The 15,403-nt window shown below is 38.0% G+C and overlaps 1 protein-coding gene across 2 annotated transcripts in view; it reads right to left on the bottom strand.

Moving 5' to 3' along the window:
• TNFRSF11B (TNF receptor superfamily member 11b) overlaps window positions 1–14,918 on the bottom strand; it is a 33,173-nt gene extending 18,255 nt beyond the window's left edge. The window contains exon 1 of one of the 2 annotated variants that reach the window (XM_060195673.1): window positions 14,639–14,918. In XM_060195673.1, coding sequence (XP_060051656.1) covers window positions 14,639–14,668 — 30 coding nt within the window. In that variant the 5' untranslated portion in view covers window positions 14,669–14,918. The remainder of the gene's footprint in view (window positions 1–14,638) is intronic. The other variant, XM_007526233.3, reaches the window with a different exon arrangement.
• Between the last annotated feature and the right edge of the window lie 485 nt (window positions 14,919–15,403).

The raw sequence follows: 15,403 nt of genomic DNA, 5'->3' as shown, positions 1-15,403 counted from the left end.
TGTCTTTCCAGACCTCCTTCACAAGGATGGGAAAGCTCCCCTAAGCTCTGCCAAGCTTTCACATAGTCCCACAGACTAACAGCAATCTTTACAACGTTTTGACTTGGACCTACTTCAATACGTTTGGCCACTATTATCATAAATTTCTTTTCTTTCTTTCTTTTTTTTTTTTTTTCCAGGAGACTCTGGCTTTATTTTCCGTTCACCCACTTAAGGTCTTGCTTAGTTCTCCAGAGAAATCAGATGGCCTGCTTGTTTGAGGATTATTTCCCCAGATTATATATAGCCTCTTTCAATTTTTACCTTACAGCAGATGTTTGGCCATCTGTGAATACAGAGGTAAGTATGGGGAGGGGAGGAGAGGGGATGGGCATCTACAGAGCATCACTTCAGCATGTGTGGCGAAGGGTATGGGATGCATAACTTCACATGCATGCCAAGTCCTGTCACCTAGCAGTGGGCCACTTGCAGTTTCCTTCAGGAGATGGATTGTCCTTGTGTCCAAGAAGGTGGAAGTTCACATGCAAGGGGAAGGGGAGGGGGAAGGCAGCAAGTGACTCCAGGCAGTTGACCAAGAGCCTCCTGTGTATGGGTCCTGCATACTCACTACCAGCCTCACATGTTAGAGCCTAAGGCCTGGGCTCTAACCTGCGCTCTCCTCCGGCCTGTCCTCCAGGCTACATGTGTAGTGTTCATGCAATATGGGAAAGGGCCACTTCCACTAAGTGGCAGCGGCCAGTGGGGACTCAGCACATTGGGGATGACCAACCTACATCTGGTTTGTGGGGCTTAAACACCTTCCTGTAATGTGCCTATGAGCAAGATAAGTTGACTAAAAGTAGGGGTGACAGAACTAAGCACAGGAAGTTTAAGGCCACCCCCCCCCTGCCTCTGAGCTCCCCAATATAGCATCTCCACACAGCATCAGTGACTCCACTCAAGGATCCCCTCAGAGGTAGCCAGGGCTGTTTGAAAGCTGTACTCAGACTACCCAGACCATGAGGAGTCTACACTGCCTCCTAAGAGTGGCAGCTCTGCAGGAGCACGTGAGGGGCAACTCCAGTTGTGCCCACACGCCCTCAGAGGGTGCAGCGCAGGCCATGAATTTCATTTATTTATTTATTTATTATTGGAGTATTAATATTTTACAGTCAACAATAAATACAAAAATGAATTTCTTATTAGCTACAAAAATTATGGAACAAGTAATTTAACCATCCCAGACTTAATAATTATTGCAGGTAGAATTCAAATCCAGTGTGTACCATAGAGTACTATTTTTTTGGTCACGCCTTACACATTTTGCAAATACTCTCATTTATTCTACACCATTCATATGTACAAAAAGGGTTAATTTTTCATTCAGGGTCAAGAGTACCCCTCTTATCCTATGGTTTTGTCAGTGTTTCCTTTTTAATAAATTAAAAAAAAAAGAAAAAAGACTAACTCTAGTCCAGAGCTACTCAGATAGAAAATTCTCAAATAAGTAATCGGGATAGAACATTCTACTGCATCCTTTTTTTCCTAAAGAAGGCTACTAATATACTTCCTCCTGCAAGTTTATTTTTGTATTATGCAATACAACAACTCCACTCAACTGGGTTTGTTCGCTTGTATGTACAGTTATGAGTGACCAGTGGGTTTCCGTTTATGGAAAATTCATTAAAAGGATCCCACAAAAAGCTTGAAATAACTACTTGGTTTGGGAGTTCCTTTTGTGATCCCTCGTCATGATTTTTGCCACAGAGAACTATTTGAGGACTTGCCAGAGTTAGCTAAACTTCTGGTCAGTTTGGAAACCATGCCATTTTATAGTTTGTCTTACTCAGGAAAGGAAAAATTCAAGATATATAGCATAGTGTGATTCCTAAAGACATCAAATAGTATAAACTACAGAGCTTATTAACTTAGTTTCCTACGAAGGTCAGTTTAATTGATTTTATATACTGTTTATAGTGTAGTACTTTTCCCCTTTTCTTCATTTCTTTAACAGCTCAATTTACTCATTCATTCATTCATCCATTCATTCAGAAAACACCAAAACAATCATGCTAGGGAAATACTGCTATGTGATGGAATTTAATAAACTAATGTTCTGGTTTCACTGGAACAGTGATCTGGAAGTCCAGCCTGATATAAAATAATAATAAATCACTACAAAACAATTGTCAGCAGAGGAGAAGAGAAAGAATCAAGCAAACACTCATCAGACAAATGAAGTTTAAGTGAAGACACTGTAATGAAAGAGAGGAAGGAACCAATATGACAGTTTGGTTGATTGCATAGTGATGAGGCTGACTAGAAAGAGCAACTAAAAAAAAAAAATTCCACAAATTCCAGTCATTCAGTACATGGTTTGTCATCAACTTAGAAAGCTGTATGAAAAGACAGCTATGAAGAAAGACATGAGATCAAGTGCTGGTGTTTATTAAAAAAACTATATACCAGGGAATTTAGGATAGAGATGCAACTTAACACACTATTTTCAGGGCTGTGGGTATGAAAGTGTTATAGAAGTTGAGAAGATGGATAACATTACTCAAAAAAGAAGAAAAAAATAAGCTAAGCTAAGTAAAGAATTTCAGAATGTTAATCTTGAAGAGAAATAAACATTTGCAAGATGGAATGTGAAAGAAAAGGTAAAATGTAGAGAGATACAGGAGCTGAATGGTAGCTCACCAAATACAGCATACTCAGTAAGTGCATGACAACTAGGGTTCAAGTCCTGTCTCCCCCTGAAGTTTCACAAACAGCACAGTAGTGCTTTGGATATCTCTCCTTCCATCTTTCTTATTCTTCATCTCCTCTCTTGCACTCACTCTTTCTGTCTTTTGAAGAAAAAAATAATAAGGGAGAGAAGGAAGGCCACTGAGACCAGGTACTGAGGAGCCTCAGTGGTAATTTTAGTGGCAAAAAAAAAAAAAAAATGGAGTGGGGAAGGATATTATAGAGTTCCTAGAAGAAGGCTAAATGATTACTTAATAACAAGTTCTAAATACATGTACAGATTTGACAGTTAGATTAATGAGATTAACAAGAGCAGCCCTGACTGGAAGTGTACATTTAGAGTACACTGTGTACCAGGGCTCCAAATTCAGTTCAGGGGCACATTCTTAGCCTTATGTGAGAATTATTCTTAATTTACCTATCTCTATACAATTTCTTTATTTCTGCTTTTTCTACACATGAATCAGGAGCCTCACTCATAAGTGGTTTTGCCACTCTAGGCTAGTTTTTCATTTTCATTTTCATATAGACAAAGAAAGAGAAACAAAGATCAGGAGAGACACAGAAATCATGGGGTTTCCTCGAGGGCCACAGCACATTCTATAGGGTGCTAACAGTTACACCTGGGGTTCATGCATGACAAGATATGCACCCTGCCAGGTGAGATATCTCTCATGTCACACAAGCATTACATTTTGGATGAATTAAGGGACACACGTTGCTGATAAGTATGAAGTCATATTACATATATAAATTATACAGGACTTAGGAGAGGGTACATTTTGAATAAGACTCATTTCTGGTAACATTCTGAACCTCATTCTTCTTCAGTAGGAAGTAACACACCTAAAATGTACCACAGGTGAATTATATATTTAGTTATTTTTTTGTGTATGCCTGCATAACTCTACCACTCTTTGCGGCTTCTTGTTCTCTTTATTTCTTTCTCTCTCCCTTACTTTTTCCTTCCTTCCTTCCTTCCTTCCTTCCTTCCTTCCTTCCTTCCTTCCTTCCTCCCTCCCTCCCTCCCTCCCTCCCTCTCTCTCTTTCTTTCTTTCTTCCTTTCTAGATAAGAGAGAAAAATGGGGGAGAGATGTAAAGAGTAGAAAGAAGAGATACCTTAATGCATCTTCCCCATGCAACTATTCCCATGTGGTAAATGTGAGAGTGTTCTAGCAGGTTAGTCACCCACCAGCTATTCTATTCAATTTTTAATAGTCTCCTAAAAAAGTTTTCTCACTGGGTTATAACTGGGGGTTGGTGCCTGCACCATAAACCCACTGCTCCTGGAGGCCATTTTTTCCCATTTTGTTGCCCTTATTGTTATTATTATTATTGTTGCCACTAATGTTGTTATTGTTGGATAGGACAGAGGGAAATGTAGAGAGGAAGGGAGACAGTGAGGGGGAGAGAAAGACACCTGCAGATCTGCTTCACGCTTGTGAAGAGACTCCCCTGCAGGTAGGGAGCTGGGGCTCGAACCAGGATCCTTCCACTAGTCCTTGCGCTTCATACCATGTGTGCTTAACCCACTGCGCTACCGCCTGACCCCCTTCACTATTTTTTTAAATTGGTTTCATGATCTTTCCAACTTGTATTACTATATGAATGTAGTCAAATGTTTCAAGACCTATCCCACTAGTTTTCTTAGAGGGCCCAGACAGAAAAGTACTTGTCTCCTTATTTTTCCTCAGTTGTTTAAGAAGTATTCAGTGGGCCTCATTCCATTTTACTCAGCTGAACATATTTATTGAAATATTACTTTGTGTAATTTAGATGACTGGCGATTATAAATATCAATCATATAAAGGATCACTTTGCAAGCACGGGCACAAAACCTGCAATTTTTCTCATCCAGAAAATAATTTAGTAACAGAATTTGCCTAAAGGAAGAATTTTCTAAAGGGCATTTCATATTGCAAAGAATTTTGCATGTACTATTCCATTTGTAGTTAGTTTCCACTTTAAAGATGATGATGATGATGATGTGGGGGGGGGGGGTCTGTGTCTCATTTGAGAGGTTTATCTATTGCTACCAATTCCAACACCGGAGGGTCTACCACTGCTTAATAATTTTCAGAATAGTAAGTTGTTTGGCTGAGGATTGTGTCTCTAGATATGAGAGTAAAAGCAAATAAATCTGTTCATCTATACAGAACTGATTTACTGCCAGCATCTTTTGCTAAGGAAACAGGGGAAAGGAAACACAAGCAAACTGAGTTATTAGACGAATCACTGGGCCAGAACCTACAGAATTTTGTTTCCTTTGGGGTAAAAGAACTGTCTCCTAGCACAATTTGACTTTTAATGTGATTTGTTTTTGTTCCCGCCCACCAAAAGTTTCCTTTAGTTATTTGAAGCTTTACAACCTATTAGCAGTATCTTAGTTATGTTTGGAATCAACCACAATTGTCAGGACAGATTGATTAATAAATACTTTTGGTGCTCTAGAACTTTATGGAAAATCATGTCTGAATGATTAACAAATGAATGAGAAAAAAATCTGAAAAAAAAAAAAAACCTTGTGGAAGTCAGGTGGTAGCGCAGCGGGTTAAGCGCACATGGCGCAAAGCACAAGGACAGGTGTAAAGATCCTGGTTCTAGCCCCCGGCTCCTCACCTGCAGGGGAGTCGCTTCACAGGCGGTGAAGCAGGTCTGCAGGTGTCTATCTTTCATTCTCTCCCTCTGTCTTCCCCTCCTCTCTCGATTCTCTCTCTGTCCTATCTAACAACGACATCATCAACAATAACTACAACAATAAAACAACAAGGAAAGAAAAAGGAAGAAATAAATATTAAAAATAAATAAATAAACTTGAAATGCAAACAATGCATTTCTTTTCTTTTTAATTTTTATTTATTTATTTTATTGATTTATCTTTTAGCTAGAGACAGAGTCAAACTGAGAAAGGAGGGGGAGATAGAGACTGAGAGATACCCGCAGCCCTACTTCACCACTTATGAAGCTTTCCCAGTACACATGGGGACCAGGAGCTTGAACCCTGGTCCTTGTGCACTGTAATGTGTGTGCTTAATCAGGTGTGCCACCGCCTTACCCTAACACTTAATGCTTTTCAAGGAAGACATGTAGAGATATCAAAGATTGGGCTCCTAGATTTCTGTTGTTGATTGTTTATTTTGTGGATCCAGAGCCTTGGCATGCATGATTGCTCTACTCCAGACTTGATTTTTCATTCAGATAGAGGGGGAGAGGCAGAGAGTGGAAGATATATCATAGCAACAAAGCTTCCTGGGTGCAATAGCACCTCCCATGTGATTCCAGGGTTCAAATCTAGGTTATGTAGACTGGATAATACACATGTTCTATCCAGAGAGTTACCTCTCTGGCCCTCCCAGATCTTAATATTTCTTCTTGTGGGTTTTTGTTGATCACTAGGTTTGATGTGCCACTGATTTTTTGAATACAGCAAATAAGCAGTAGATTTGGTTGTGATTTTTCTAATAAGTCTGTCTATTTCGGCCCACATGATAAGCACTAGGTTCAGATGACTACTTCAAAGTTTCCAGATACAGTTCTTCGTAATGTGGAAAAACTGGAAATATATTTAGTGTGTTGGTTGACTGTATTGAACATCAAACTTAAAAATCAATTTTATTTTTACAGTGCTTTCCTTTGAAAATGATAGACTTCTCACAGAAGCTTATGAAATCTCTTGATTCCTGATAACCTGGGTGGAAGCCCAATCAATATAAGGTTAAGGGCAACTGATGACAGAGAGTTAGAAAAGAGCTATGATGGATATGAAATGAAACAAAAACTCTATGTAGACAGTTAATAAAACATCATCTGAGTTAAACATATTAACATTTGTTTTTGTTGTGTGCTACAAAATGTGAAATACATTGGGAGCCTTGGGTGTTCGGTGAATATACTATAACTTAGTATGTTAAACATTGCTATATAATAGTCTTTAAATATTATTATGTAATAATTTATATAATAAATAATACTATATAATAGTCCTTAAATATTGCTATATAATAGCCCTTTCTGCACATCTATTTGCCTTCTATCCCTTTCACTCACTTTGAACTGGTTCCCATCTTACAGATGAAGAAGCTAAAACTCAGGGACTTCAGTGACATGTCAGTAACAAAACTGTACACAATCATGTTGTAATTGCAATATAATCTTATCTAAATCTTAGTCATATAACAACTGAGTCTTCCTTCTAGGGACTTAAAATCTTGGGAAGGAGACAAGCATGTAAACGTTCAACTGGAATAATGCAAAATTCAGTAACATCTTTCATTTGTCTGTCCTACCTACCTTCCTACCTATCTAGTTATCTATCTGCTCTAATGACAGAAATGCAGTTTTTGTCTTGTTTTGCCTTTTTTTTTTCACACAGCCTCTCTAAAGAGAACTTGTGAGATGAGCAGTTACCTGCATCTAGAATGATACAGCAACTAATATCTGAAACATCGCTGGTTTGCTGTGGAGGAGGGAAAGAGAAAAACAAAATGTTTGGGTTCATGTATCAGGAAGTGCATACTCTAATCTTAAGGTGATATGTATCATTTTAAGTTGCCAGTCATGGTCAAAAATGCTTATTCCCTTCTCCTGCTTTCCTCATCAAAGGAGACTGAGAGGTAAGATTGTACCTTTCAACCTTAGAACAATTTAGTATTAACAACTACACCATTGTTCCATATACATCATGCTTTTAGCACAATCTCAATTTTTTTTTCTTTTACTGTATAATAAAGGAAGAGACAGAAAGCAGAGGGAGCAGGGTTTTCTGTCTATCAGCCAACTGTAGTCAAGAGCAGTACTTAATGGGCAAGCCAACCTACCCATTATCATGCTTATTCCACTAGAAGATTTGACATTTACTCTAAAGAGCACCTTGCAATCGTTGTGAATGCAAGTTCAAAGCAAATTGTGCTTAGTGAGTCTAAGGAGAACTCTAGTGAACATAATTATACATTTTTATAAACCCTGAAGGAATGCATTAGGCCTGACTTCTAATTATGTGAATATAAAAAATATATACATTAATCATTTCTATGCATACTAGCTAAAAACTACCGGTTGCTTAAGAATGAGAAAATATTTTTGACTTAAAAGATTATCTGTTCTTATCAGTGTAAAAGAGTGATTGAATCCTAAGGCTAATAAATATCTTGCTGGATAAAAATAGAAAACACATTCAAAAGTGGCTTCCTTCCGTGATCTTGCTGACTGAAATATAATTTCTTACACATGAAGCCAACTGTGTCAAAAAAGAACTTGAACAACTGCAACAAAAGAGACTGAAATGTCCTTTTATGATAACTAACTTCATATATTAAAACTATTTGGAGGGTAGATAGCATAATAGTTATGCAAACAGACTCTCATCCCTGAGGCTCCAAAGTCCCAGGTTCAGTCCCTAGCACCACCATAAGCCAGAGCTGAACAGTGCTCTGGTTAAAAAAAAAAAAAAAAAAAAAGTGGTCTGGGAGGTGGTGGCACAGTGGATAAAGCATTGGACTCTCAAGCATGAGGTCCTGAGTTCGGTCCCGGCAGCACATGTACCAGAGTGATGTCTGGTTCTTTCTCTCTCTCCTCCTCTCTTTCTCATAAATAAATAAAATCTTAAAAAAAAAAAAAAAACTATTTGACTTTTCCATGCTTGAAATATAAAGCAGTGTATAGTTAATCAGTTAAAATTAATTTTAATTACAAAAACTTAAAATTAAACAGACCTTCTTCCACTTACTACCTACTCCAACACACTGTTTTAGGCATGAGTCCAGAGAAAGAAATTTAATCATTGGCTCTAAGGTAGAACTAAGAAATTGGAGCCTTTTTGACGGCATCTGACATTGCAGCAATCTTATTGACACTGTGTCTCTCAACTGAATAGCTACATTACTATTTAAATAGTTGCTGATTAGGGACAACTATTTAAAGAATAGAATCCTGACATCTATATTTTTATTTCTTTCTTTCTTTTTAATTGCCACCGGGATTATTGCTGGGGTTCAGTGTTGGCACTATGGATTCACTGATCCTGGCAGCCATTTTGTCCTTTTTTCTTTTCTCTCTCTCTCTTTTCTTTTCTAATTTTTATTAGATAGGACAGAAAGAAATTTAGAGAGGATGGGGAAATAGAGAGGGAGAGAAAGATACCCACAGACTTACTTCACTGCTTGTGAAGTGTCCCTCCCTGCAGGTAGGGAGTGGGAGCTCAAACCTTGGCCTCTATGCTTGCTAATCTGTGTGCTTAGCTGGGGGTGCCACCGCCAGGCCTCTATATCTGCATTTTCTAAGAACAAAAATACGGTTTTTGTTTCTGATTTTAATTAGAAAGTAAAATTACATGAAATAGAAATAGAGCTGTTTGGAAAAAAGACCAGAAAAGAAAACTAAGCTTACAAAGCCAACCACAAAGTCTAGGTAAGCTACTGTTTTGTTTTAAATTTAAATTCATCTTGACAATTATTTCCCTACCTTACAGTTATTGAAGAGGTTGGTAGATAAAATATCTTCAAGATTAGACTTTTTTAATTAGGCTTTTTTATTTATCATTATTTATTGGATAGAGACAGCCAGAAATTGAGAGGGAAGGAGAGAGAGGAATAGAGAGAGACGCCTGCAGCCCTGCCTTACCACTTGTGAAGCTTTCCCCTTGCAGGTGCTTGAACTCAGGGCATTGCGCATTGTAATATGTGCGCTTAATCAGGTGTGCCACCACCCAGCTCCAGATTTAGACTAAATTAAAGTGAAAATTCTAAAGGCATTTCTGGGAAATTACAGAAGATAGTTCAAGTAACTTAAACATTGTTTTCTAAAAATGGAGACCTTAAAACATCACTAGAAGAAAGTAATACATTAAGAAAACTAAGAACACAGGAATGATATTTCATCTCCTCATACATCCTATATCCATTTGCGGTCTGTCTGATTCAGTTGTTTCTGAGAAATTAGTGTGGAAAAAAGGCTACCCAAATGCTTGGGAAATTATGTCACCTTGTAGTTAGCTGCAAGTGACCATTTTAGTGCGTCTGAAGACTGTTCTGGCCTTGGGAACATTAATTTAGAGTCCAGGTAAATGTGAGAAGGAGCAGGTACCATACAGCTCCTTACCTAGTGTGTTGTAAGTCTATTCTTATCCCTTACAACTGTCTAAAACAAATTCTGTTTTTAGATTTTCTAAGCTTGTTACCCCCAAAATATTCTGTGGTGGTGAGTTCCAAAAACTAATTACATGTCACATAAAAATACTCTCCTTGTATCTATTTCAAGTTGGCCATACCTCACTCTTTCTTCTCACATAGCTAGATTACAGATGTTGCTAGGATTTCTGATTCACTAGTTCCTGCTATTGTTGCTAATTTTTATTCTGATTTTTGTTCTCTTTTCTAAACATGTCTGTTATTACTGCTTATATCTGCATTTTGTCTACCAGATTATCAGTATCAGAAATGTGCTCCAAGGCTGCTTCTTCCTCTCATGTCCTGTCACGTGAAATGAGTCTTCCCTATGGCTTAAAAAATACAAGCTCTGTGTTGGTAACCTAGATTTTTACATCTCTAGTAGAAACTTCGTCTAGGCTCTGGAATTTTTTGGAAAAAAAAAAAAGTACTTACTTGACTTTTCCCTTGGAATATTTTACTGAGACAGATTTTTACCAGTCAGAATATAAGCTCTGATGTCCAAGTCAACCAGTTAAGGAGGAAAAAAAGGGGAGTGGTGGGATCCAGATGATACACCTGGTTAAGCGCACACATTACATTATGAAAGGACCTGAGTTCAAACCTCTGGTCCCCACCTGCAGAGGGAAAGCTTCAGGAGTGGTGAAATAGGGCAGCAGGTGTGTCTCTTTTTGCCTCTATCTCCCTCTCTTCACTCAATTTCTTTCTGTCTCTAATAATGAATAAAATGATTAAAAATATAAATAAATAAATATTCAATAGAGCTTAAGTAGCACCTCCAAGGGCTAGCTTATAAATAAGGTTATGGTTCATTTTTGTTGCATGCTTAAGAATGAACCTTCATGCTCCAATATAAACCTTCATTGTAAAGAGGAAACAAAACCAGAATATCATTCTGGCACATGTGATGCTGGGGATGAAACTCTGGACCTCAGGATTGAGAGTCCAGTGTTTTAACCACTTCACGATCTCCCAAACCACTGAAACTTCATAGTAGACAGTACAAAACTAAGTTAAAATATTGGTCATGGGTCCCAAAAGGTGGCTCAGTGTATGCCTAACCATACTTTAGACCCCAGGTTTGATTCCCAGTAACTACTCATGGAAACACCAAGAACAATACCAGGGGAACTCCATGGATGGTGGAGTATCTCTTTCTCTTCCTAGAATAAAAATATGACCTGAGAGACAAATCAATGGCATCATACATGTTCATTGTATAAAAAGATTCATTTCCTGACACCATATTAATATACTACTACAACTACTAATAATAGTAATGTAGCATAAGATATAATGTTGGTCGGGGGAGTTGGGCGGTAGCACAGAGGGTTAAGCGCATGTGGCTCAAAGCGCAAGGACCAGCATAAGGATCCCAGTTCCAGCCCCCGGCTCCCCACCTGCAGGGGAGTTGCTTCACAAGCGGTGAAGCAGGTCTGCAGGTGTCTATCTTTCTCTCCCCCTCTCTGTCTTCCCCTCCTTTCTCCATTTCTCTCTGTCATATCCAATGACATCAATAACAACAATAATAACTACAACAATAAAACTACAAGGGCAATAAAAGGGAATAAATAAATATTAAAAAATGTAAAAAAAAAAGAAAATGTAATAAAACCTAAGTATTTAAATTAAAAAAGATATAATGTTGGTCATAAGAGTAGGGTTTTATATTTGTATTTTGATAGAGCAAAGCCAACATTAGAACATTAAAATGCTAAATCTTCAGCCGTAAGCTACAGTCTTTTTGAACATCCATGTCAAAGGCCATAGCACCTTGACTGAGCCAGATCTCCTCTGTTGGAACACCTCTGGAAAATGCTGGTAGACTATATATCATCCTAGTGAATCTCACCTCAGCTCCTTTTGACTCACATAGAGTCTTGGGCACTGTGGGAGAAAGAAAGGGCAACAAAAATCTGTGTTTGCTGAGAATTCATACTGTATTCATCACAGAGGCATTGCTAGCCTCTAGAAGTCTGGGAAATGTATGGGAGATTTCTGTTATCTGACACTTTCCAAATGTCCTATTGATACTAAGTTTGACCTTGTAAAAGACCTATTTCTCATTATCTAAAGATCTTCACTCCACTTAATATATACTCAAAATGGAGTTTTCTTGATTAAAAAAATTATTTAATCAAAAGTCTGTCTTACACACTAGTATTTTAGGCAGAAAAGTCTTTTTGCATAAACACTAGGCTAGCTCCCTGATCCTTGCATCATTTTTATACACACTGGAGTTTCCAGCAATTTAACAACACAATATGTAATAAAAACTGTTTTGTTAAAAAAATAGCCATATTTGTTCACTATTTCAGAAAAATCACAGCACCACAGTGAACACTGATCATGGCTTTGAGTTATGAGGAGATGTCAGTGTACTATGCATGGTCCAATCTTTGCTTCTAGTGATTTGATCATGGCAATTCTACATTAAGATGCTAGTATATTATTTTTCCTAAGAGAGGGTGTCTTTTTTTTTTTTGATAAATTACTTTCCTTATGTTTCTGCTTTATAGTTTAATCATGCCAGTATTCTTTTTAACTATATGGTAGGTATTATATATATACTCCAAAAATTTTTATTTCAGGAGAGCAGGGGTGTTGCTACAAAGGATTCATTATAGATATACATGGAAAAAATCTGTTATAGTTGAAAAACTACCACCTTACAAGATAAACTTATAAACATGATTTTAGGATCTTAGCTTCGTAACATCAGCATAGCATCAACTTTGGATGGTCAAAGTATTAAATAATACAAATATAATATTTTTATTGTTGCTGGGACTTCACCCCAAGACTAGCCTGAGCTATAAAGAGAGAGTAACAGAATAAAAGAGGGAGAGAGAGAGAGATATCACAGCTGTGAAGTTTCCCTCAGTGTATGGGGGCCAGACTTGGACAAAGCAGTTGAATTATCCAGGTGAACTATCATGCAGATCCAAATAATGAAATTTTTGTAAGATCACTTTTTCTTAAATATACTCCCCATTCCTCTCCTTCCTCCCTGTCTCTCTCTGTCTCTCTCTCTTTCTCTCTTTTTATCCCTTTCCTTCTTTTTATTTCCTGTAAAGGAAAAGAGAAACTTTTACTAAGAAAAATAACTATTACTAATGAGATTCTATAGGAAACAGTAATGTTTTCCACAGAAAGTTTTCACAAAAAGAAAAAAAAAAAGGAACAAAGTGCCAGCAGGGTACTGAAAGTTGCTTCCAAGAGTACAGCTGGCATGTTAGTAGTGGTCAAGAGAGCAAGAATTTTGAACAATGCTGGTGCCCATTTGAGAGACACTGTCATAGTCTTCATCCTAAACTATGTGGATAAAGCATGGAATGCTTCTTCCTCAAGTAGAGGAATTTGGTCTTAGCCTAAGGAGCAAAATTAAAGACTAGATTGGTATTAGGAACTATGTTGAAGGTTGCTAGGTGCCAGAGGCCAGCAGGTTGCTAGGGATAGGGAACTGAGCTGTTTTGTATTGAGTATATGTCAGATTCTCCTAGAAACTTCACAGTGCTCATTTTCATAAATCAAACAAAGAGGCTAGAAAAATATACATACTTAACTAGTTGGGGAAGAGAAGGAAATCAAATACAAAACAAACTAAAAAAACAGAAAGATTTTTTATTTATCCTAAAAGAGAATAAACAAATTAGACCCTTGTCTTCTAAAAGAAAAAAAATCTATTATTTCCATTACTTCTCTTCCACCCCTCATCCCAAGTTCTACTACTGTAACATGAACTCAGAACTTGGCTTTGAGAAGTCCAGTGAGTGATTCTTCCATGTATGGTGGGAAGTTTCAGACAAGGGGTAAAGTCTAGGCTTTGGCCAGGGTCTTTCTAGTGTATCAGATGGCTTCTGGGCAAGCATGCAGAATGTGACTTGGGGATGTGAATATCTTACCTTGCAGAGCAGGTCTCTTGACTTTATTATGGATTATTCTAGAAAAACCTTGACTTTCGAGTTAGTTTAAATGGTCACGTCTTTTACTATTTGCTTATCAACATATTCATCTTGCTCAAAAAAGGATCTAAATTCAACTTTGCTATCTATATAACTTACCTTCTCCCACTTAGGTTCAAGACATCTTGATTTGATCTTTAACAATGAAACATTCTACTCCCCCATTCAGGGTAATAGTAACAATAATATATGTTAATACAATTTTATTAAAATTTTAAGTTGCACAGTTAAATTCTCTCTCTCTCTCTCTCTCTCTCTCTCTCTCTCACACACACACATTTTGTGTTTTCTAGTGCTTATCAAAGTTTCCAAAATATTTGCTTTAAGTAGCCAATCTCTAGTGGTATATATCATATTCACAGCATCCACCTTTTACTCTACGTTATATTTTAAGAAGATTGACATCTCCCAACTTACTGATCCCAAGAGAGTACTTCACTGTCAATAATAATAACATACAAGTTAATTAAACAAAAATAGTATATACTACATGAGAATTAATAACCAATGAGTAAGAGAGAGAGAGAAAGTAAAATGGATAGGAATTTTTCTAGCACAAATGATCTAATGTTCTTTCTCTTCTCCATAAATTTAGCAGGAACTTTTCAGTGTAAAACGACACCCTAAGAAAAAAAAAGCACAATTAACTTGAAATTGCTGCTTTTATCAGTGTTATCTCAAATGTATCCTGGAGCTGGTCTCTACCCTCATCAATCAGCTGAGAGGTCTACAGATCAGGAGGCAGTCAGCCTCCCCAAGTGCCTAGCAGGGCCAAAGACTTACCAGGAAAGCGCAGCACAGTAACTTGTTCATTGTGGTCCCGGAAAACCTCAGGAGCTGGGAGGTGATGGCGGCTGTGAGCTGTAAGGCGCGTCTCTGCAGCCGGTGCTCTCATCACGTTATATATAGCATCCTAGCACAGGAAGTATCGGCTCTGCTTTGATCATTCATTCCCTATCTGGACCAAACTTTGCACCTTTCTTTTTTAGGATCCTTGGGGTGGGGGGGTGTTAAAGTTTCAGGATTAACGCTTTAGGAGCCAGAGCGGAAGGAATGACTAGGAGAGGTGGAGTCTAGTGGGTGGGGCCGAGATGTCTGACTCCCAGAAAGGGAAAAAAAAAAAAGTCTACAGGCTGGGGAACAAGGAGGTTCCTGTCTCCGCACAGCTTTGAGGTTTCCCGGCCCTTCCCGCAGCCATGGGCCTCCTGGCAGTGGCAACCAGCAGTGGGAGGGCTAGGCTAGCAGGGCAACCACTGTGCTGGTGTTCTCCACACTGAGCCCAAGATCCCAGTGCAGTAGGAGTGAGTTCCAGTTATTGTTTCACCTTCTTGTCTGATTCCTCTGCCTTTCGAAAACTTGAATAAGCAGGGCTATTTTGTAAGCATTCTCTCTAAGTGCTGTCTGGTGTGCATGCAATTATCAACCCTTAGACACTAGAAGGAACTTCTCTACTAACTTAATGTGGCCTCAAAGTCCTTGCTTTTTTTTTTTTTTTTTCTTTTTAATTCTTCTTGTCAGGTGTCGATAATACCGGAGAGAATCAGAGGA

The sequence above is a fragment of the Erinaceus europaeus genome, chromosome 1 (genome assembly GCF_950295315.1).
Source record: "Erinaceus europaeus chromosome 1, mEriEur2.1, whole genome shotgun sequence".
NCBI lineage: Eukaryota > Metazoa > Chordata > Mammalia > Eulipotyphla > Erinaceidae > Erinaceus > Erinaceus europaeus.
This window is presented reverse-complemented; position numbering and strand designations above follow the sequence as displayed.